Genomic DNA, 25,853 nt, shown 5'->3' with positions numbered 1-25,853 from the left:
ACTGTTCCCGTGCGAAGCTAGGATAATTGTGTCGTCTTCGTAGCTCTGTATGTGGCAGCCAGGAGGCAGAGTGTCATTTAAGTGCAGGATAGAGTTATAGGCTATGTTCCAGAGACCAGGACCCCCGAAGACAGCCTCAAGTAATGGGTATGATTATGTTACTTTGTGTTGTATAAATACCTACACTCCTGTCGATGCCACTGCCATACCTGCCCAATCCATAAAGCAAAAAATAAACAACAAATTTCGTGTGACCATTTCCAGATAATAAACATATGCAGGATATAATCAGACATCCCATTAAAAAGCACAATTTTATGCAAAATATGCAGACTCAATAAATGCAGCAGTAGCATGGGATTGTTTCTGTTGTAGTTAAACCATTGAGGATAGTTATGTTTCTATGGCATTATAGTAAAACATATAGACAACTTTATGAAGGCTAGAAGCAGGCCAGTCATAGACAAATACGTCTGGAACCAAATGTGCTGCAGGGCATTGTTTCAATTAAAAAAAAAATGTTGGATATCCAAGAGTTACCACCCTTCAATGAGACCACTATATGATGCACAAGGAATAATAGAAAAATGTCTTGTAGGCAGCTCTGTAGAAATAGCTATAGTCATCAGTGTTAGAGTTTCACTACAAACTGTTTATGGAAGAACCTTTTAAGATGGCATCAAGAACATCGACAGTGAACTTTGAATGAATGGGGCAATTTCTGTTCACCAATCAGTCTAAGTACAGTATAAACTGAAGCATTTCTCAACCTTTTTCTCACTGCTAACCAGTAAAATTATAATTACTGGTTCACATAAAATTGTTTATATGTGACTGTGAATTATGCTTATTTATTACACTTATATATGCTTATCTAGAGTTACTGTACATAACAAAGTGTGTACAGTAAACTCTAATTTTGTGTTTGGCCAAAAATGTACAGTGGAACCTCGCTTAACAAGCACCTCGCACAACGAGTATTTCGCATAACGAGCAAAAAAAATTGAAAAAATTTGCCTTGCTTAACGAGCGATGTTTTGCATAACGAGTAACGAGGTGACGGGAAGTCCCGAATCGTGCGCATGCGGCACGCTCCATCAGTCTGTGTTTAGCACTCATTTCACTAGCATCTTAGTGTCGTTTGCGATCACATATTTTTTCAAACTTGTGTTCGCACATATTACTTATAAACATCGGCAACCAAAGCCCGTTATATAATAAACACACTAAACAATATGCCAAATTCTTGGGTCATTAAATTTAATGACAGATTTAAAATTAAATTTTAGAAATGTCTGAACTAAAAATTAACTATTTATAATTATTAAATTTAATACGAGATGGAAACATAACTGCCTACCTCTAGTCAAATTAATTAATTTCTAATATTTAATTATAGCCTTTACATAACCCAAGAATTTGGCATATCATTTGTAGTGTTTATCAAACATATTAGCTGTGATTTTTTTCTTTTTTGTTTCTGCAACTCGAATTCTCATTCCAGGTTGGTTCGTTCTGTGCTAGAAGAAAAGATGACGACGATTCACGCTCCTTAACAGTGTATATTGTACAATTGTTTTTTAAATAAACGTTATACATAAAACATTTGAGCATTTTTTCGGCGTGGAATGCAATATTGTATTTTACATTAATTTCTATGGGAAAAATTGTTTCGCTTAACGAGTGTTTCGCATTACGAGTAAGACTCTGAAACGAATTATGCTCGTTAACCAAGGTTCCACTGTACTTTGTTTTATGATAAAGACTTAATGGATTACAATCATCAGACCGTCCAATAGGATGCTGAAATTCTGCTTTGTTCATCTAACTAATTTTAAAAAAGTTACTGAAAAATTTATTTTACTTTTTTCCTAATTGAAAGGCATTTAATAATAATTTTTGCTAAGCTTATAGCAAACTTCATTTCTAAACTTAGATATTTAAGCAATTTAATAATATCTTTCTGTTATGCCCATCATTGATTGAGTGGATAAAACCATTAAATACAAGTAGTTGGTTATGGGAATGCACCTCCTCAACAGGTCAGCCCAGTGAAATATTCTGGGTTTTTCATGTGTAATACCCAAATAGGGGCTAGTTGCTGTAGAAAATCCTCCCAGAAGACATGCTTGCTTGGCAGATTGTCCATGTGTTAAATTGCCATATCCCACCCAATCAAATCTTCCTGTTACTAATTATTCACACCTGCCCCATTAATTAGCATTTGAAAATAAATTTAAAATATTTGCCATTATGCTTATATTTAAAGTTTTGGCCCATCACTTTGGCAAACCCAGAATCGAATCTGGGTGAGCAACTTCCCAGGAATTTTTTTGATGGTAGTTTGTCAAGTTCCCATCCCAAACAGTTGTCCTATTCTGGTCTGGCTGAACCCACAATGGGTATGAGAAAAAAGATCACACAGACAGAGTTGCTTGTTTTAAAACAAATGTTCAAAATGCTAAAGTGTTTTAAAACAACAAAAAAAATCATGTTTCGAACAGTGCAGAATTAAGCTAATTTTGGTAAAAATAACTAAAAAACTTCTGTTGTATGGGCTTACTCACCAAGAAAGAAGCATCATAGAGTCCACTACATTGACTTACACAATACTCATATGCTTTAAGTCCCATTTGACAACAAATACTACAAAAACTAACTTTCATACCTAATGAATTTCATTTATTAGGCAATTCAAGGATAGCATCCTTGCTTGGATTTATTAATAGCATTGTACACATGGCAGCAATCTGCTACTGATGAAGGTGCTAAATTGATTCCAGTTTTATCAACACAGTTCAATCTTTGAAACCGTCTCTAACCATTCAAATGCATGTTTTACAACAAAGCTTGTTGCACTGTGTATAGTTGAATCCTTCTTGTGGAGCTGAAAAATGTTTATTTGTCTTCAAAAGAACTGTGTTTAAGGAACAGGAGAGAAATGAAATATTTAGTAGATGTAACAATGATAAAAACACAAACAACTAATGTTAATTAATTTTTTAAATCAAAAATAAAACATTTCATTATCAATAACCATTACATTTCATAACATTACCATTTAGAATTAATTGAAGTGATCTTCTCTTCAATTAATTCTTAAATGGCAAAGTTATTCATTTGTTCTCCCGAAAATTCTCCCGAAGTAGTGTGTGTAGTTTTTTCGATGCTTCTCATTTGCTTCCACGAGTTCCTCGAACCGTCCGACTTTTTTCTTGCTATGCCACATTCCTGCTTGTCGAAGATCGAAGCATCAAAGCTACTTGCACTCGATCGAGTTTGGCCCAGACTCAAAACCTTTAAAAAATACTTTGTGTAATTAACATTAAAAAACTTAACTTTTCTCCTGCATAAATTTTCAGATTATGTAATGAACATAATGATGGTAAGAATGGTATGGGGATGGCACTGACATGTAATCTTTGAAAAGCTCTATCTCTACATCAGTGATTCCTGGTGGGACAAAGTCGGGAGCCATACTTTAATAGTAATAAATCATTTCTATCATTCATCCTAGTTCTAGTAAAAAAAAAAATTATGAGTATTTTTATTTATTAAGTTAAAGGTCTTGCAAGTTCTCCTACAAATGAGTGCCCATACATTGGGGCACTTGGGCACATGCTCCCCCCTTTGTTGTCGGGTTGCCCTTTTTTTACTCCCAAGGGAGCTCTAAGGTTTCATTTTATTTTAAAATTGGTCACCCATTTTTATCACAGAAAAATTTTTATTGATGACAAAATTAAATTGATTTTTGTGAAACCGTGTTGTATTATTCTTCGAAGTATCAAACACAAATTCGTGTTAATAACAACCACTTGGCTTTTTTCCACCTTTATTTAGTTGATACGGTACACGTTTCGGGCCTTATGCCCCTCATCAGTCAACTAAAATAATATAAAATAATGTATACAGCGTTTTTACCGACAAGTTATATAAACATTTAAACGTATATAACATACCAGTTCTTCCCCCAGTATGGCACTTGTACACGGTAAGTTTGGACATTACAAACTCGAGGATAAAAGTTATAAAATTCTTTTACATCTGTTTTGAGTTAAAAAGTACAACTATTTAATATAACAATAAATTTACATTAACTGTGAATAAAACTGGGACAAGTTCTTACTTTGTTGTTCTCTTGTACTTCTTAGTAGATGGTTAATACACAGTACATTTTCAAAGGTCGTTCGAGCACTTTTGGCTCGTTTATGTTGAGACAGAATCCAGAAAATTTTTTTAAAAGACAAATTTGTAGACCAACTTTGGGTATAAGTTTTAGTCTGAACTTTCCCCTGTTGAACGTTGTTTAGGTTTTGCGACATTTAAAATTTGCATAACTACATGGGTTGAAACGAAGTGAGCCTCCTAGCGGTATTTTTGGTAAGATATTGAGATTTATTGTATTTTTAACTAATATTAAAATTTATAATATATTTAACCAGTTTTTATTAATATTTATACTTGTATTTTTGTTTATACAATTTTTTGAGTTAATTATAGCAAAACTTTCTTTAAACTTTCTATTATATATGTCTTTTTCTTTATACAAAACTTTGGTGTTGTCCTTATCAATATTACAATTATTTATTAAGCAGTGGTCGTGGAAAACGGATTGCATCCTTTGGTGCTTCATATCAGCTATATGTTCTTTTATTCGTATTTTTAATTTCCGTTTTGTTTCTCCGATGTAGGTATGTGGGTCTTTGCAAGTACATGGTATTTCGTAAACGACGTTTTTGGATTCTTCGATGTTTTCATCAAGTTGTTTTTTTCCTTTATTTATTATCCGTGATTGCAATTTTTGATATTTTGGTGCCAACTTTATATTTATTTTTCTCATTTCTTTGTTTATTTCTTCGTAGAGTCCTTTTATGTATGGGAAACTTTTGTATTTTATATCTTGGTTTTTTATTTCCTGGATTTGTTTTTCATAGGTTGATTTTTCTATTTGTGTTTCCCATGTATTTATCAATCTAATTGGGTATCCGTCTAGTATGAACTTTTTCTTTAAATTATTTACGTGTTTTTGAACATTTTCAGGTTTACTAGTTCTATTTTTAATTTTTTTGTATTCCATGATGAAGACGTTTTGTTTTATATACAGTGGTATTTGGGAGCTGTAGTTTATAGTTTTTGTTATGGCACAAGGTTTCTTAAAGGGTTCAAATTCTAGATTATTTATATTCCTTTTGATTGTAATATCCAAGTAATTTATATTATTGTGTATACTATCTTCTTCTTCGATTTTGAACTTAATATTGTTGTGTATATTGTTTATGAGCGTATTTATCTTATCTATTGTAATAATTGAAGTATTATATATAATTATTATGTCGTCTACGTAGCGTTTATAAAAGTTTATTCCATGTATGTTGTTTATCTTCTCATCAATGTCTATCATTACTATTTCTGCAAGCTTTGGACCGATAACTGAACCCATACTTATGCCTTCTTCTTGTGTGTAGTAATTGCCTTCATATTCGAAATAGTTGCTTTTATAAGCGAATTCTATTAAATTTATTATTTCCGGTTCTACGTTGAGTTTCATTAATTTTGGTTCTATTATGTCCCATGTCATCGACGGATACATATCAGTAATATCTAGGCTGGCGATTTTCATATTTCTTTTTATTTTTAGTTTTCTGATATCATGAAGAAGTTCGTCGGTATTCATTATTGTGAAAGTAGAGTTTTGGAATTGTTTCAGTTGTTGTTTTAGAAATTTTTCTAGATTATACAAAGGCAAGTTCTTGAAGTCTATTATCGGCCTCACTTTATCACCTGGTTTGTGGGTTTTTAAATGTATATTTATTTTTGGTGTACGATCATTATTATCATTTAGGATAAATTCTTTCTCTTGTTTGGTTAGTTTATTTAATTTTTGTAATTTAGTAATTCTATTTTTTAGTTCTTTTTGTATAACTTCTTTCGGGTCAATTGGGAGTAGTCTAAATTTTTCACTTTCCACTAGATCGTATTTTTTCTTTTTTATCCAGTCTGAATATACTATTATAAGTTGCTTGGATTTATCTGCTTTAAGTATATCTAAGTTATTATCTAACAAAAATTTTTTTACTTGACTAATTTTATTATTATATGTGTAGTAATATTTGTCTTTTATTACTTTCTTTCCTTTTTCTTTTGTTATATATTTCTTTATCTTGTTGCTAATATTCATTTTAATGAACTGAGACTCTGTGTCTTGGAGGGTGTTGCATATTTTGTCTAAGTTTGGTATAATTGTTAAAGTTTCTCATTTATTTGGGCCGCTGTAGTCTAAACCTTTTCGTAAGACGTCAAGAATTTCTTCAGGTATATCTATGTTAGTTTTATTTTCCACTATGGAATCTTCCCACTCCTTATTTCGGTGGAAAATATGACATGAGAAAAATAAATATAAAGTTGGCACCAAAATATCAAAAATTGCAATCACGGATAATAAATAAAGGAAAAAAACAACTTGATGAAAACATCGAAGAATCCAAAAACGTCGTTTACGAAATACCATGTACTTGCAAAGACCCACATACCTACATCGGAGAAACAAAACGGAAATTAAAAATACGAATAAAAGAACACATAGCTGATATGAAGCACCAAAGGATGCAATCCGTTTTCCACGACCACTGCTTAATAAATAATTGTAATATTGATAAGGACAACACCAAAGTTTTGTATAAAGAAAAAGACATATATAATAGAAAGTTTAAAGAAAGTTTTGCTATAATTAACTCAAAAAATTGTATAAACAAAAATACAAGTATAAATATTAATAAAAACTGGTTAAATATATTATAAATTTTAATATTAGTTAAAAATACAATAAATCTCAATATCTTACCAAAAATACCGCTAGGAGGCTCACTTCGTTTCAACCCATGTAGTTATGCAAATTTTAAATGTCGCAAAACCTAAACAACGTTCAACAGGGGAAAGTTCAGACTAAAACTTATACCCAAAGTTGGTCTACAAATTTGTCTTTTAAAAAAATTTTCTGGATTCTGTCTCAACATAAACGAGCCAAAAGTGCTCGAACGACCTTTGAAAATGTACTGTGTATTAACCATCTACTAAGAAGTACAAGAGAACAACAAAGTAAGAACTTGTCCCAGTTTTATTCACAGTTAATGTAAATTTATTGTTATATTAAATAGTTGTACTTTTTAACTCAAAACAGATGTAAAAGAATTTTATAACTTTTATCCTCGAGTTTGTAATGTCCAAACTTACCGTGTACAAGTGCCATACTGGGGGAAGAACTGGTATGTTATATACGTTTAAATGTTTATATAACTTGTCGGTAAAAACGCTGTATACATTATTTTATATTATTTTAGTTGACTGATGAGGGGCATAAGGCCCGAAACGTGTACCGTATCAACTAAATAAAGGTGGAAAAAAGCCAAGTGGTTGTTATTAACACGAATTTGTGTTTGATACTTCGACAAAATTAAAATTAAAATATTTGTTATTAACTGCAAATTTGTTCTAGCAGGTTGTGATTGTTTGGTCAAGTACTGCTGAAGTACCACTGTATTTAACATGATTTTGATATAGGCGATTAATTTATATATATACAGGTATCTTCTTACACAATGTACTTACAATGCTCTTTTTTATAGTCTGAGAGTTGTTGCCTATGTACCACCTGATCCGACAACCACTTAATCCGCTTCTGTCGGCAATACTATAATACTGTGGAAAGCAGAATAATCATTGTCCATTTTGGTTCTAAAAGAAGACATTTATATTTTCTAGTAATGTTAAGTGAAATAAACATGACTATCAATGTTCTTAAAGTTTGTCATTAAACACGGTAAACATTTTTTTTTGTATACATTTTGCAGCATTTGTTAAAAAAACAATTCTATAGATAGAGGGTGCTTTAAAAGTTACTGTGCAATGGAAAGGGTTTAAGTTTTAATTAAAGTGAAGTTTTACATACAATATTGCAGTTTCTCCTGTATCAAATGCTGGAAATGTCCCCCACAGGTCCCAAAATTCAGAGGAGTAAGTTAATATGCCTTTGTGTCCTTATCTTAATTTAAACTTATCTTGTCTACTAGTACTTTATCAGTTATAACAGGACTTATTATACTGGATTTATGGATGCATTAAGACCTAATTACTGCATCCATAAATCCAGTATAATAAGTCCTGTTAATTGATAAAGTACTAGTAGACGAGATAAGTTTAAATCGGAGGAGTAAGGTTTGGAGACCTAGTGGACCAGATCCCACAGATTATGCCAAAAACTGAATGTCCGTGGACAAACGGTAGCGCCATCAATTGCAAAGTCGAAATGCGGGACGTACGATTTACGGGTCTCGTTGCAATGCCGTACGTATGACTAATCCGTTACAAATTTCTCACTGCACAATAAATTTTTGGACATCCTGTACTAATTTGTAAGCCAAATGATTCCCGAATTATATCGGGCTATATTAATATTACTATTATTAGTTAAATGCTAAGTAATTTGGCACCAGACACAAGCACTAGGTGCCATCTCTTGCTAAATTTAATAATTATAATTTTATTGCCGGTCGAGTCCCTAGTGGAGTTATAGTCCGTAGATGCCAAGTCATCTCCGGCCAGCACCATAAGTAACCGAGAATAGTTATATCTAAATTAATAAGTCTTGGAAGAGAGGATTGGATGAAGATCCGGGTATTGTAACTGGCAATGCAACAGTATGGTGGGTAAGCAGGAGTTGCAAAAGTTCAAGTCCCACTTCGGGTCATTCTTTTCTTCCAGAACCTTCTAAATTAATTATTAAAATATTAGATTTAATTATAATTATTGAATTTAGCAAGAGATGGCATCTAACACTGTTTCTACTGCCAAATTATTTAGCATTTAATTAATAATAATAGTAGTAATATAGCCAGTAATATATATTAAAGTCATGCAATTGCCAAATCATAACTATCAGGTTTGGATATTTAGTATTTTATAAGTTAATGAAAAAAATAAATAGTTACATTTCATTACATACGTTTCGGTCATTTTTCCGCTTCCTTTTCCCGAATAGCAACACGTCAGACGACCAAACAAAATATACAATTCCATCTAGAAATATAAAGTTATAAAATGAATATGGCCACTAGCTTAGATATAACAGTTTTTTCATTTTTATGGCATATTTCATTGCCAAATCCTTATAAATTTTTATACTTTTATCATATAATGTATTTACTCACATATAAGACGAGGTGTGACTTTAAAGATCAAAATAATGAAAATTAGATTTATTAATACAATTCTAATTTTACTTCATTTAATCACAAGTAAAATATCAAATGCACATAAATGCACACATTGTCCTGCAAAAATTATTGACATTTTAAACTTTAAGGAAAAATCTTGTAAAATCGACAACATAATTTGTTCACGTAAAGCCGGACAATTGGAAACTCTTTTTTTGCAAATTCTTAACAGTCGAATCCACTCTCCGTCGATTACACTTACGAGTTTCTCCGAATTCCGATTTCCGAATAATCGTCTGTTTTCACGTGGAATGGATTAAAACTTATATCGTGCTCCCGTGTGATTTTGGAATTTCAATCTTGAATTCAATTCAAAAGCTTTGCTTTTTCTATTGCTATTCATCTTTACTCCTGATAATATACAAGAATGATTCAAACGACCTAGATAAAATACTTACGTTTTTAAATACAAGAAGGTAAACATCTGGTAAAAACTGCAAATACGGTTCACAAAAATTATTTGCAAAAATGCAAAGAATCTTTTGCTCGCATGTATGGGACGACCTAGGAATTTGAAGCTGTGATAAATGAATAAACCTCGTCTTATATGCAAGTAAATATGGTAATTTGGGATGTTTTCTTTTATGTTCTATAAATATTTAAATTTGGTTATGCTACACTATTGTCCTCATTTCTACCATGCTGTTTGAATAATGAGATATTCCCAGTGGCATTTTGATGCCACTTGCAAATAATCAATCCAAGTAGCTTGTGTTGTGCGCAGAAACAGAAAGGTTGAGCATCTCAACTTTCCTTTCAACCCTATTTTGGTGAAAAATAATGTTTTTCTATTGTAAAGTGCCTTTTTCTGCTCAAAAAGTTTGCCATGTTCCAATCTTAACACACAAAAAAAAAAATCCACAAGAAAGACAGAAGACCACATTATTTAGACATTTATCATTGAGGGTCGGCAGATTGCTTTTATCAACTGTTGTAGCTGGTACTGGTAGTTCATACAAAGTGCTATCGAGAAGGCTGACTATCTTCCTCCATTCTCCCATCCCTCGAGTTCCTTATCTTCATCTTTTATATTCCCGTACTCATCTTTATTCTGAAAAAAATATATAATCATTTTCGTGGCATGAATTTGCCAACCAAATAGTCGGCAAAGTCGGCGAAATTTTCTGACGTCGAGAGCGAGACAACCTCCGAACCCTTAAGTAGCTTTGTAGTAGATGCAAACAGTAAGTCATTCCTATTCTTTGCATAACACTGTCAATTTTTTTCAAAGCATGTCCAACGGTGGCAGTTGACTCTGTATTTATTTAACCAGAGAATTAGGTTACTTTCCATATTCCCTCACAGATATGTCTTCAAATTGCTGAAATTTTTGTATTTTAAATTAATGATGTGTGTAAAATAATTATAATAAAACATTATAACACTGAACATAACTCTCAATATATATCAATACAAATATAGACATCTGCAAGCCTAATAGTTATATTAAAGCCAAACGATTGCCCGATTAGATCGAGCCGTATTACTGCTACTATAAATAATTAAATGCTAAGTAATTTGACCTAGAGATAAGCATTAAGTGCCATCTTTTATTAAATTAATCTTTATTAATTAATTTAGAAGATTCTGGAAGAAAAGAATTGATCCGGTGTGGGACTCGAACCTGCAACTGCCGCTTACCACGTGGATGTGTTGCCAGTTATGCTAACTGGACTGTCTGACGAGTAACCAGTACAGTTATATCTAAATTAATAGTTCTGGAAGCAAAGATCAGACAAATGTACAATCTTTGCTTCCAGAACTATTAATTTGTCTCGTTTGCACAATAAGCAGCAGTTGTGGTTTGAGTCCCACGCGGGGTCGACTCTCTTCTTCCGGAACCTTCTAACTTAATTGATAGAACTTAATTTAAGTATAATTATTAAATTTAGTAAGAGATGCACCTAATGTCTATCTTCAGGTCAAATTACTTAGCATTTAATTATTAACAGTAGCAGTAATATAGCCTAATCTAATCCAGCAATCATTTGGGATTATTGTATCAGTATGTATAACTTACCATTAAATGCACTGGCTTGTTCTTCAATGAAGTAAACCAAAACAACTTCCCTCATTTCACCCACGGAGGCCATCGTATTATCTCGGGTAGTGTTTACGTAGTTGGACCGATTTGAAGTAACAACAGAAAACTTGCAGTTGGTTAAAAAGAGGGCAGAGATAGCCAGTCTGTCAATAAGCTTCATCCAACAACATCACGTAAGTTATGTAAAATTTGCAATCGGCTACGTCGGTGCGGCTAGGACGACTAACCTCTCGTCGAGAACAATTTTGAAAAGTCGGTCTTTCGTTAGACAGACTATAAATATAGTACGTAATAGAAATGATAATTATAAACGATAAAATAAACTCAAAGAAATTAAACAGAAAAGATTTTAACGTGAATGTCTATAGTATATTTGATGTTCGAATAAGTATGTGGAGTTTGGGCACGTCCGGGGATGCAACACGGTCGACATTGTTTGTCGAGTCTTATGCATTTACGGTAAATAAGCTCTGCAACATCCAACAACACGAATTTGAAAGTTAATCACTTAGCTCTTACTGTAGATTACTAACAGACTAACTAACATGTACTATAGTTGACAGTCAGTTACTAAATGGATCTCTGAGAAATTAGCAGAAATTTTACCATGTTTTAAGTCAAGTTATTTGTCTAGTAATATAAATTAAAACAAGGACAGACTCACAAGAAATGGAAAACAAAAGACGACGCACACGTATAAGTGTCTTTGACGCGTCTGGAAAAATGGCAATAGATACAAGTATGCATAGTATGCAAAAACCATGTACTTAGTAACTTTAGACAAAGGAAAAGCTGTTGGAATGAGGTCACAAACTAAATAATAATATTAAAAGAAAGACCAACTAATATTTATAGGGTAACCGATTGCACGACTCAAATCTCCAAAAGTACAGGGCGTACCGAAAGTTCTCTCGCTCGAGTTTTAAAAATTATTTCCCGACACGGCGAAAAACCGATAAAAGAGGAGTTAAGCGTACGAGTTATAACGACATTAAAATAAAATCTCGAAACCCCGTTCGGCACAGACACAAAAACTCTATTAAGTCTTCGTTAAAAATTTATACTCCCTCGATAAGTTGTAATGTATGTTAAGTGTTTTTAAAATATGTACTCAAATTACATTACATTTAACACTTAACTAGTGGCAAAAATATTAAGTTCAATGAATTCTTTTTAAAACTGCCACAACCTAATATTACATTTTCCAACACATCAAAATGTTCCTAGGGTTAAAACATATTACATCTTTATGATGACATAGACAAATTCTGTCTCTCTAAACTCCATCTAATTAATGGTCCTTAGACAAATTATTTTTTAGAATAAATGAAAATCAACAACTTTAGTGCCTTTGACCGGTGTGCTTCTCTCTTCTTTCTCTGTAAAACGCAAACGTTTTCGAACCTCGTTGGTTCTTCGTCAGGCGTAACGGAATTCTGTTCGACAAAATTTTAGAAAAAATTTGCATTCTGGAACGCTGTCGCGTGTAGCCGATGTCGTCATATTAGACTTGCGCGATGTGAGTATAACGCTACGTCAGGGATCTGTTGAGAAAGGCTTCCCAAGCCGATGATAAGATGATCTCCTTTTTAAAATTGATGCAGTGCGTGTTACTGCGGGTGTTGAGTAAGATGTATATAGCTTCAAGCCATTTGAGGTGATCCTGTCGAAACGTGGGGTGAATGATTGCGGCACGGGTGAAAAGAGGCTCTATTTCTTGATCGGATGAATAGACTGCTAGGGCGGTGTTTTGTCTATGGTGTAATATGTCCGCTTTGTGCTCTTTGATCCTCGTCTGTATGTTGCGTTTGGTGGATCCGATGTAGATGGCTTCGCTGTTATCTCTGTGGTCGGCGATGGGTATAGAGTATATTCCCGGAAGTCTGTTTTTATCTGGAGCGTCTTTTCCGTTCCTAAGCCACTCGAAAATCGTTGGGCATCTCCTGAAAGCTAAGCGGATATCCTTTTTCTTCGCTATTTGGTAGTATATGGTCTTCAGTGCCGGATTGTAGGTGATCGGTATAAATTTAGGTGGGGAACCACTTAAGAGTTGTAGGCGATGCCCAACAATCCGAGTGGCTTAGGAACGGAAAAGACGCTCCAGATAAAAACAGACTTCCGGGAATATACTCTATACCCATCGCCGACCACAGAGATAACAGCGAAGCCATCTACATCGGATCCACCAAACGCAACATACAGACGAGGATCAAAGAGCACAAAGCGGACATATTACACCATAGACAAAACACCGCCCTAGCAGTCTATTCATCCGATCAAGAAATAGAGCCTCTTTTCACCCGTGCCGCAATCATTCACCCCACGTTTCGACAGGATCACCTCAAATGGCTTGAAGCTATATACATCTTACTCAACACCCGCAGTAACACGCACTGCATCAATTTTAAAAAGGAGATCATCTTATCATCGGCTTGGGAAGCCTTTCTCAACAGATCCCTGACGTAGCGTTATACTCACATCGCGCAAGTCTAATATGACGACATCGGCTACACGCGACAGCGTTCCAGAATGCAAATTTTTTCTAAAATTTTGTCGAACAGAATTCCGTTACGCCTGACGAAGAACCAACGAGGTTCGAAAACGTTTGCGTTTTACAGAGAAAGAAGAGAGAAGCACACCGGTCAAAGGCACTAAAGTTGTTGATTTTCATTTATTTTCACTCCGGTGTTATTCCTTTATATATTTTTTAGAAATTTGAAATATCAAATTTTTTAGAACTATGTGTGTATGATTTGGAATTTTGCAGCTGTACTCTGCAAGATGGCAGTATGTGCAAGTAAAGTTTCAGATGTGTCACATGATTAGTTTTGTATGTTTTATTTTGTAGTTAAGGGCAAATATCTAAGGATTTATGTGGGTTTTTCAATATTTTACATTTTATTTCTCTGTAAAATGTTCAACAGATTCAGTTTGTAGATTTGACACAATCTACACAAACTGAAGCCCACAGTTCTCTAAACTGACAAATATTGCTTAATGTCCCAGAAATTCAAAACTTTTTCTGTCGTTTGCCTAGCTTCGGTTAATTTTTCTTTCTGCTCAACAGAATATATCTTAAAACAGGAAAATCAGCCAGCACAGAGGGAAAGAACTGCATCCACATGGCCAGTAGGGTAAGTGTAATCTCTATTCTAAGAGTCTCATATTTATGTATTGTAAGTTAATAATACAATTGCTTTATAAGTTTCTCTGCCAATTTATTTAAAATTCTTGGGTTTTTGTATTAAAAAATGTTAAAAATTTACTTGAATTCCACTTGACTCTCAACTTATTAACTTGTTGCTTCTAATGGGTTATAACTACATTCTCAAGTTTTTAATAGAGGTTAATGTAGATCTATTAAATAGAAAATTACCTACCATTACAATATTCTTGATGGGAACATTCTACTAGTGTTACAATAAGGTCCTTGCATTTGTAACTGGATGATAATCTGGAAACATTTCACTAATAGTCTGTAGAAACATCACTTCTGTATTTGACCAAAAGAACCGGAAACTCTCGGATCAATTATAGACGAAATCTCAAAAAAAATTTAAGTAGAACAATTCAATTTTCTTCTTCGATAATTTGATAAGTGACTCGTCAACAAAAACTTATCTGTGGAAATATACATCCTCAACATTACACAAATTAATTAAGAAATGGAAAGAAATTTAAATTAAGATATAAATTTTCAAATTTTCTTAAAAATTAAAAGTAAAACAAATATAAGAACAGTAAACAAAGTAAAAACAATTACAAACTTTAAAATTTATTTAAATTCATAAAAAAAATTAACAAGAAATTAAAAATTAATGAAAAATCTTTAATAAGAGATGTTTTAAATCAAATATTTGAACAATATTTGGCATTTGAGCAGATAAATTAAATTTCTTTCTACAACTTCATAAAATCTAGTTTACATTATGCAATTTACATGAAATATTTGCCATCAAATCACAATAATTTTGTATAGGCGATATCAATTTTAAAACTTTGATTAAAAGTAACTTCCTCTCTAAATTCTCTCCAGTCTGTACACATTAAGAGAGATCTTTTTGCATCCACCTAAAGTTTGGTCTGACGCATCTAAGTCGACAACTGCAAAGCCGGCTAAGGCTCTGCAAAACGTGAACTCGTATCCTCGAAGCGAACCGCGTCGGTCGGACGGCCAAAGCGACCGGCCGATGCAATTTTTATTTGTCGAGCAAGAAGTTTTACGAACAAAACCGGCCTGACAAATATAAATACTTTAAGTTAGCATTCGTCAAAAATTTATTCGTTTGAAACACATTAATTAAAATCAAACAGTTTGTTTACCGTCTGGAATGCTTCCGTAACAAAATAAAAATTCGTTTGTTCTCCGTCGTCGCGTACGGACGGGACGTCCGCTCGGTATCGACCCACTGCCGTACTAGGTACCGTAGATCTTATATCGCGAAGGATATAAGATCTATAATCTCAGTAGTTCGTTATGGATGATTTGAATAATGTCGACCAAACTTCTTGCCAGTCAAACCCACTTGAAATAGTTTAATAAATAATGAAAACTGAACGTGGTTACTTAGACTGTAGTATGTTGTTTGTGACATACATCATATATACTATGAACTATGATACAAATAACATTATTTCGTTGATTTCATTGCATAACAAACAACTCATCAAACACATAGTATAAACTAGATTTTAGTTAAAAATTATGTGCATAAATATTAAAGCAAACACACAATATCAAATATACTCAGCATGTACACATGCCTATGCTCATATACATACATACAATTAAAATCATTACACAGACATACATAACATCATTTCTGGTTTTACCTTGATACACTCCCTTACAGAATCTTTAACTTTGGTATCTGATGAGTATCAACCTTTTGATACTTTTTAGAAAATTATAACAACCAGAAGTCTGACAACTTCAGAGATGGGTTGCAAAATTTGTGTAAATAATCTGTAAATGAATTTTTAAGTGTCTTCAGAGTTTCCTAACTTGCCATATGGTAATTCACATGAATGCATTCTTTCTGGCTTCCTCTGCAAATATGCTGAATGGTTGTAAAGTTATTTACAACTCTTTGCCAAACCTGTTGTTTCTCTTTTCCAAATACTCCATTTTACGAGTCCCTTTTCGTCCCAAAAACTAAGTGTGAATCCTCTGAGTACAGGAGGCAGTTTTAAACTTTCTGACAGGTGGAGACGAGTGACAATCTGCACTTATCGTCTTCTATTTCTCGGTACAATATTAACGAGACTAAACAGTCGTGATTACTAAATAATAGTAGAAATACATTTCTATTCACTTTAGTAACCTTATTTATCAATTGATTCTCATACTTATTATGGAATATACAATTTTCTTCATTTTTATTATATATACAATAGAGAAGAAAACTCAATTGCAGCTAAGTCAATTGTTATTTTTATATTATTATTATATATGTTTATTACTTTAATAAATAATAATTAACCTATTTCCTACCAATCTCTTCAGTAAAATAACTAATGTTTCTGATCACAATCAGTGATCAAATTAGGTATTCTTGTACTCTGTTACTTTTAAACATTGATTTGTACCATTCAAATTTTTAAAAAATATTCTGAACAATTCGAAAAATCTATGAATAAACAGTACAAAATGAATATGTCATATATAAAATATAACTTTCTCAACAACCTTCTATAGTTAGACTAATGACTTCCTGTTACAAATGACCAAATGGCCGAGCAATTAAGGCATCGGACTACTACTACGGGGACTCTAAACGAATCCGGACAAGTTGAAAAAAGCCAAGAGGTGACCTGTCCCAGATATTCCAGGCCCCATTCCTCATTGTGGGTTTGATTAAAAGGTCCTCTTAGTGCCCAGTATGAAAAAAAGCAAAAAAAAAGTTTACATTGCAAAGAAATTTGTGTTTTGCATATGATTTATTATTTTTTTATATTATTAATTTATTCATATATTTTTCAAATTGTTTAAAATATTTTTTTACATTTGAATTGATGTTTAAAGGTAAATGAATAAAACAATTTGTAACCCGACGACGGTCGTTAAAGCCGATCGGAAATGTTAATCCATTTACTAAACAGATTGCTAGGGAATTATTCATTATTATTTTAAATTAGTTTAGAACTTGTAAGACTGCTTTGTTACTTTAAATGTAATAAATTATCTTAATATGGTAATTTAAAAATATTTTATTCATTTATAAATCAATAGTACTCTTAAAATCCAATTCAGCTATTACGATTTCAAAGAGGAGACACTAAAAGTTAAAGATACACTAGCAGTTTTTCAATGGCAATGAAAAATATTTCTGTAGCATTTTCATTTTAAAATCATATACAATGAGAAAAATCTATTTAAAAACTAGCATTTAGAAGTAATATTCAATTATATTTGTCTTAATATCATATTCCTAAATCCCTTTCTTGCTAATTTTGTTAAATGTTACAACAATATTTCAGTAAGTGCATGGTTCCACACACACAAAACAAAAGAGAGAGAAAAATTAATTATTGCTTGATCTCTTTCTTAAATCTGAATTTGATTATAAATTAATTAAATTGTCAATTGTAAAAAAAATGTTTCTTTATTGAAAACTGCTAGAATGATGTTAGCCTAATGGCAAAATTTATCTGAAAGTGAAAACAGCATTAAAAATAAAATCTTTATATAGCTACTCCCTGACTTGTGTAAGGCTGGAGTACTGTGCAACTTTAAGTCAAATTTTACACAAGTTAGAATTTTCTTACACAATTACATACCATTTCAAACTACAAGTTCTGACTAACATGAAATTATTATTATTTATTCAATTTATTTTATCCTATGTGCAGGTAAAATTTTATAAATTTTCATGCATGTAAGATTAAGAAGTGCCACTACAAACACCTTATAATGGAAAAATTAATATGAAAATTAATATTAAATTAATATGAAAAACAGATGGCATAATGGCATTGGTAGTGTATTGATTGAGGCACAGGAAGCATAAAACTAAGTGCAAATGTTTTTTCTTTTTTTTTTGTTAAGTTTGCAATACCCAACAATGTTTTACACAAGTTAGGGATAGCTGTATTGTCATCTGCAAATAATATTCAAATTAAAAACATTAAAATTAAACTTAAATTAATATCTTAAAATAAGTTGTTGATACGATTCGGCCAACTCTTTAACAACAATTTTTTTTTGTTTTGATGTATTTTTTTATTTTGATAATATTCATTAAATTCGATGTGCTTAAACTTATTTTCATTTTGTTATTTTACTTTTTTTTGCTGTCATTTAAATTTTTTTTATTATTATTCTTTCATATAAATTGCCTTTTTTTTTATTTTGTTTTCTTTACTCTTTTCTTTTCTTTTTTTATTTTTCTTTTCTTTTTTTTTTAAATAGATTTGCTTCTATTGAAAAGCATTAAGTGTCTCGTAACTGTATTTTATCGGAGGAGAATGCATTACATTTGTAACGATACTTTCGTTATTATATTAACGTTAAATTTACACAAACTGTAGATTTTTACACTGTTCGTTGAAAATTTCTCATCCATTTTTAGGTATCCATAAACATTCTTACAATCATTTCGGTGAATTATCGAAATTACATTTTCAAAATATAAATCTAATATACTACTTTCAAAGTAATTTATCATCAGAAATTTTTCCGAGTGTGATTAAATATCATATGCTTCCTTTTAACAATGAGAAAAGTAACATTACAATTGTCAGAATATCATTGTATTTTTTTTGTCAATTATATGAAAGATGAATAATGTATGACAACAATGGTTCACCAAAATACACAGATTCCATTAGTGAAAATCATCAGTGAGAAGTCACTTTAAGTCACTCCATATTACTGTATTTATGATAACATATATCTTAAGACACCTTATGATACAGTACAATGAAAATTTTTCACAAAATTATACAGCTCAATCAATGGTGCTCTAAAATAGTAAGACATTTGTATGGCAGCATTAGTTTAACTACTATAGCAAAATGTACCATATAAAACTTTTAAAACAAATAAAGATGAGGAAAAAAAAAATCAAACTAAATTTATTGTTTCATTCTGTACAATTAGGTAGATGACCAGTTTTCAACTTGACTTTGTTGCTCGGACAGTTTAATCCGGGTCATCGTCTCCATGATCTCGCCTCGCTGTCTTCTTCTTCTTCGTCGTCTCCCAACAGCAGATCCTCTTCTCCTTCATCTAACAAAGACTGCTGATTCTACAAAATATCACATTTTTTATGGTAAAAAATACATTTGTTAAAAATTTAAAATAATTCTATATTTCAAATACAATGGAACTTTGCTTAACGAGCATATTTCATGAATCTTACTTGTAATGCAAAACACTTGTTACGCAAAACAATTTTTCCCATATAAATTAATGTAAAATATGATAACGTGTTCCTTGCCGAAAAAATACTCGAATATTTTATGTATAACGTTTATTCAAAGAAAATTATATAATATACATTGTTAAAGAGCATGAATCATTTTCATCTTTTTTTCTAGCAAAAAAAACAAAAAAAAAAAAAAAAATCAGATAATTTGTCCAATAAACAGCCCAAGAATGTGGCATATTGGTTGGCATGTTTATTATATAACGGGCTATGGTTGTTATGTTTATATGTAATATGTCTGAACACAAGTTTGGAAAAATATGTAATCACAAGTGACACTAAGATGCCAGGGGAATGAGTGCTAAACACAGACTGATCACAATCCGAGACTTCCCTCTCCTTGTCACTCGTTATGTGAAACATCGCTCATTAAGCGAGTCATTTTTACAATTTATTTTTGCACATTACACAAATCACTCATTATGAGAGGTGCTTGTTAAGTGAGGTTCCTCTGTATTAATATGTTCAACAAAAAAAAATCTTTTATTTAACTATTAAATCTAATTTTAACTAATATATCAAGTTAAAATTTCTTCTGTAGTAATTTGAGACCAGTTAGATTAGTTCTGGAGGGTAGGACCACAAAAAAGTAAGCAATTTATTTTTTTCCTATTTTAAGCACATAATGTATACCTCACATTTCTTTTAATTTTCACATTAGGAGAGTTTTGGATCTTTACTTATCAGGTTGTATAGTTGAAATTTTGACATTTCAAATTTTCCAGAAACATCTGGAAAAAATGTCCTAGAATGTTTGATAAGTAGCATAACCAAAGAATGTTTCATTACATAGTTCATTAGAAATAGACATATCATAAATGTCTGACAATGTGAAACTTTCAAAAGAATGCATTTCATGCTGTCACTCTATCATTTCAAAAGTGGCCACAATGCAATGAAGGCTCATGATCTGACCTGCGAAGCATTTGTTAAATCTTTTATGGGTGTACAAAGGTCAACCAGCAGTTGCAAATGTTAAAGGGTCAATAGTGCGGAAAGTGACAATGATCTGCATTTATTTGACATTGTCACAATGGAGCTGCTTCCAACCAACATCACTATTACAAAAGAATTCTACTGTGAACAACTGGATCATTCAAACACCAAAATCAAAGATCATCATCCAAAAATTGAGAGAGTCAAATACTGCCACAGCATCATACCAACAACAAAGGACAAAGATAACCTTATTAAAATTGGCCAGTCTGGGCTGGGTTCTGTCTCATCCACCTTACAGCCCAGATTTGGCACTAACTGACTACAATCTGTTTTGCACCCTACATACCATGGTACCAAGTATTGTCACTGAACTGTATGTTGATACAGTTCAGTGACAATACTTGGCACTCAAGACCTTCTTCAAAGAAAAACTCCAGTTATTCTATTCCACAAAACTGAATGGTTGAAGCAAAGGAGATAAGATGTGATTGATATTGATGATGATTACCTACAAGACTAAATTATAATCATTATTTTGTTAACTGTCAAAGTTTTTTTAAAATGTCTACATTTCACCTTTAAACCTGATAAAAGTTTGGTAATATTTTTGTAACCAGAAATATGTCATAGAAACTTAACTCTTATTTATATTACATAACCTATGGTAAAACTGATCACATTATACATCATTTTACTTAACCCTAAATAACTAATCATTCGTCTACGCGACGATGCACCTCCGGTCGAAAGTGAAGTTCACAAACTTTCCCGTGCCCTTTGCCGGTCATTCTTTTTCTACCTTAATAATTTGAATAAACAGTGCAGTGTGTGATGCAATTATGTTCACACATCAATTAGAAATTGACTTACCGCCATCCTGTCGTCTGCTTGACAAAAGTTTAGTTACTATGTAACTTTGTTGCAAAGGTATGTTCATTACATTTCTTTTTATTTTTATTGTGTTATAGGTTGATACTGAATGTTTTTTTTATATTCAGGGTAAATTACGTCTATTTGAATATATGTCTAATGAAATAATCAAAGACTGGCGATATAATGTGTACTTTTGATACAATGATCGTCTTTTTTTCGTTTTTGCTATATATATTTTTATTATTCTCATATCCTATATTTTTTATTTTTAGATGGATTTGAGGACACAAGAGGAGCAGATAAAACAACGGATTAATTCAGAAACGGAAGACAAATACGGGGAGAAATCTGACGACTCATTTTTGGAAGTTGAGGATAATTTAGAGGAGGAAATACACTGGCACACTAGCAGCGAATCTGATTCTCTGAGTAGCTCCTCGAAGTCTGACAATGATCGCATACGACCTAGTAAGAGACAAAAAACTCAAATAATAGAATCAGATGACTTTCAAGGTGAGGATATCAGTGTAAATATGATTCAAAACTCAAATACTCGTAATAGAATCTACATGTTCTCCAGCCAACTACCCGATTCCTGTATGGAAAAATTAAACATAAGTGGTTGTCTACACCTAGGTCTCTAACAATGTTAGAAACAAAAAAATCTGATTTCTTGGCAAGAATTCTTTATGAAGATGAAAGACCAACTCATGGAGCCCTGGCTACGACAGCGGATACAGACGATGAATTTGAGGCGTGATATCAGAACCATGATACAAATTATTCTAGGTGATGTGCCCAGTGTAGAAGCTCCTACTCATTCTGCGTCGAATCCGCTTAAAATATGCTATTTATGTCCATCGAAAGTTCGACAAATGACAAGACACCGTTGCATGAAATACAAGAATGCAATTTGCGGCCCCCATAATGTAAGCATAAGTAGCAACTGTGTGTAATTTTATTTCCTAAATATTTTGTTCTTATTTAGTTCCTACTTACCCATACTATTGTGCCATGTAACAAGTTCCTACTTTTATTAAACAATTTTTTTGATATTAACGTTTTTTAATGTGTAGTCCGCTTGACGAATGTTTAGTTATAATGTAACTGAGAATTAAGTTTAGTTATCTAGGGTTAATGTCACAATTTCCAAGAATTTACTAACAACATTAAAGAGGACTTGCCACAATCATTTAAGGAAATTTGTCTCAAAATAACAATCAATCATAAATAATAATAAGTTTATATATACTTACATCATCATCAACAGCTAAATCATCATCAAGACCCTCTAACTCAGAGGTCACATTGCTAGGATTGGTTGACAATTCCTTATACCATGCAAAAGTTAATACTCTGTCATTGAACTTAGATCCATGAGAAATAGCCTGTAATATTAAAAAAAAATAGTACAAATTATTTAATTTATGCACTTAAAATAGATTTATAATTACAAATAATCAAGAAAAAGATCTTTTCAAAAAAAAAAAAAAAAGATAAATAAGAAGCTGTTTTAGTTGAGTTCAACATAAATAACTTCAAATAAAAAAAATATTAATTAAAGTAAAAAATAAACTATGTTTTACATTAATAACATCCCAAATGCTTTCAAGTCCACCTTCACTTTTATGAAAGATTTTCTTGATCATGATTCTGTAGACTCAAAAACATTTGAAATATTGATAACAATAAAGTAAGCTCTTATAAAACAGCTTCTTATTTACATAAATTTCACAAAAAAATCATAGAAAGATAAATTAAAATGTTATATATTTTTAGTTACCTTATCAAAAAGGTTTTACTTGTTAATTCCTTTTTAACTATTACAATGTTTATATTAATTCTAAATTTATCTATTACTTATGTTTTTTATACACAGATCTCTATACAAGTATGACACATTATAACAAAATTTTGCATTTGTATTATTGCTTTGTGGTAGATAAAAGCAAATAGTTACTATTTGCCAGTACTTATATCATAGAAATTTATTTAATTCAGCAAAAGCAGTACATCTTTTGTTAACAAAAGTTAAGAATTTCAAAATGAAAATATGTTTTTATTTCTAAATTAAAATCACATTGTTATTTTCAAATAATAAAAAATTTTTTAATTTTTACTAGTTTTTAAATTTTCTAAAATTAACATTACTAGTCTTTAAAATTCTTGAATGATTTCTTTTATTAATCAAGAAAATATTCAATATTCGACTAGGTTTTCTTTAGAAGTCTCTCAAATTAAAAATAAAATGTTTTGGAATTCTTTTATAGTTTTATTTCTTTAAAAAAAAAAATAAACAGGAATTCATAGCAGCTGTAAGTGTATACATGATCATTCTGTAAATTTTGGATTTACCATGTTTCCTCAATTCTAACACACACTGCTTTTTGGACTTTTTTGGTCTTAAAAATTGGGGTGCACATTAGAATTGGGCACAAACTTGACTTAATATAGTCTCATTTGCTTTCTCTCTGCTTTGCAATTCACATATTATGTCATTGGTATAGCCATGGCACATATTATCTTTTGGAATGCAGCATGAAGAAAACTATAAGGTAAGCCAAGGAAAGATGCTATAGCTAAAGAATACAATGTAATATACAAGAACCTACCCATCATTAAACTTAAAAAATCTTGCAGGATAATTGTGAGATATTCACTTAACTATACTTCAAAAATTCATAAGTGACATCTTTCCCAGACGTACAGATGAGATGCCAATGGTGCTGGAGGAAGATGCCAGTTATGTGGAATATGTAGCAGTCAACAATAAAAGATATTTTTATAGTGTTACATATTGTACATTAATTAATGCCAAGTCTGCCAACTTCAAAAGCATGCTGTACAGTACTTCACTAATCCTTCTGATGTTAAATTTATTATATTTTCCATAAACTTCAAGAAACACCTAAACAGAACATAAATGTCTTTACATGCACTTTCTGCAATCCCTATCAGAACCACATACTTCATGAAACAATTTTTCTGAATACAATGCAATTCAATCACTTTTAGGTCCTCTTTTGTCATAAAAATATCCAAATATCATGATTACCTATTCTTTAGTAATTGTGAGGCATGATCTAGCAATGGATAAATAAAAATGATAAACTCCTTTTTATCAGACACACTGCAGTATTACTAAAGAGAAATACAATGTGACATCTTAACCCAATGTAAATGCCCCAAGTGCAATCTACTCCTCAAACTGTCTCTTTGAAAACACATCTCCATTCCCTTTTGTTAATCAACCACACAGTTCCCAATAATATATAAAAATATCAATTTACATCAAACACAAGATTAACAGTCATTACTATCAAGAAGAGAAATGTAGCATGTCTGCACATCAACAACTACAAATATCTTGGATGAATGATAATAAACTAAAGGAAACTTATATGTGTGAGAATCTGGACTTCAAAGTAAACAATTTAACATCATAACATTAACTTTGTCAATTATCTGTCAACTTTCAGTATATCTTCCTTTAAGTTCTCAGCATTGATAAAGACACTTTCTTACAACCTTCAGATCTGCTGTCCCAATTTCATTGTTTTAATATAACAACTAGTTACCAACAATCAGCAGTCGCCACGAGTTCCTTAACGGGCCACTCGTTTCCCTGTGCCTCCAATTTTGGATACATTTGGATACTTCATTGTATTATATTGTCGGATACATCGGCAATTTCCTCTACAGGTACAGTACATTCTCCTTCTTACCTACAGCCATATTATCTACTCCAGAATAAGAACTATCATCAAGAACTTTCTCTTTTTGACCCAACTGGCAAGCATCAGATCTACAACAGGTGTGTCAAACTCATTTAAACAATGGGCATTAATGCAACTGGCAATATGTGTGGGCCACATCACATTTACAAATTTTTTAAAAATTATAATTTGAAGTGAGAATGCAGGAATATAGATAGGGCAATTAAAACACGTTATGTAGTTCAGTGAATTCAATCCAACAATACATAATTGCTATAGTATTGCTTTTATTTTATTTAATGTACATATTTATAAAACTAAAATTACAGTAGAGCGTCGTTAATTGGAACGTCGGTAATTGAAATGGCCGGAAATTGGAATGATTTTCAGTCGGACTGTGTCGTGTTGAATCAAACGTTTTTGATACTAAATTTACTTCTAAAGTATAATTTTCCTGTCTTTTTATATTCTTCAATATATTTATTTTGTTTGTACAAAATAAAGAAATAATTTTTAACGATACGATAGCCTCGATTATTATTATAAAAATTTTCGTTAGGCTTAAAATCGACGAAAATTCAAC

General features: G+C 31.7%; 1 protein-coding gene and 2 long non-coding RNA genes across 4 annotated transcripts in view; all 3 read right to left on the bottom strand.

Moving 5' to 3' along the window:
- The window catches only part of LOC136982269 (uncharacterized), a 32,996-nt gene extending 17,096 nt beyond the window's left edge, over positions 1–15,900 (bottom strand). Inside the window, exons 1-3 of one of the 2 annotated variants that reach the window (XR_010881867.1) lie at positions 14,690–15,900; positions 11,290–11,586; positions 8,999–9,072 (exon numbers count right to left, since the gene is read on the bottom strand). This is a non-coding gene — a long non-coding RNA (uncharacterized lncRNA). Of the gene's footprint in view, positions 1–8,998; positions 9,073–11,289; positions 11,898–14,689 lie in introns of those variants that run through there. The other variant, XR_010881866.1, reaches the window with a different exon arrangement.
- LOC136982286 (uncharacterized) lies at positions 3,830–4,163 on the bottom strand. The gene is made up of 3 exons (XR_010881868.1): positions 4,127–4,163; positions 3,960–4,044; positions 3,830–3,884 (listed from the first exon to the last, which is right to left on the bottom strand). It is a non-coding gene; the product is annotated as an uncharacterized lncRNA (long non-coding RNA).
- Positions 15,901–18,803: 2,903 nt separating the features above from the next.
- Positions 18,804–25,853, bottom strand: part of swm (Zinc finger protein swm) — a 111,860-nt gene continuing 104,810 nt past the window's right edge. Inside the window, exons 19-20 of the mRNA XM_067278725.1 lie at positions 22,811–22,942; positions 18,804–19,562 (exon numbers count right to left, since the gene is read on the bottom strand). Of these exons, the coding sequence (XP_067134826.1) occupies positions 19,467–19,562; positions 22,811–22,942 (228 nt within the window). The 3' untranslated portion in view covers positions 18,804–19,466. The remainder of the gene's footprint in view (positions 19,563–22,810; positions 22,943–25,853) is intronic.

Source organism: Centruroides vittatus, unplaced genomic scaffold (assembly GCF_030686945.1).
Source record: "Centruroides vittatus isolate TY-2023 unplaced genomic scaffold, ASM3068694v2 contig_817, whole genome shotgun sequence".
NCBI lineage: Eukaryota > Metazoa > Arthropoda > Arachnida > Scorpiones > Buthidae > Centruroides > Centruroides vittatus.
This window is presented reverse-complemented; position numbering and strand designations above follow the sequence as displayed.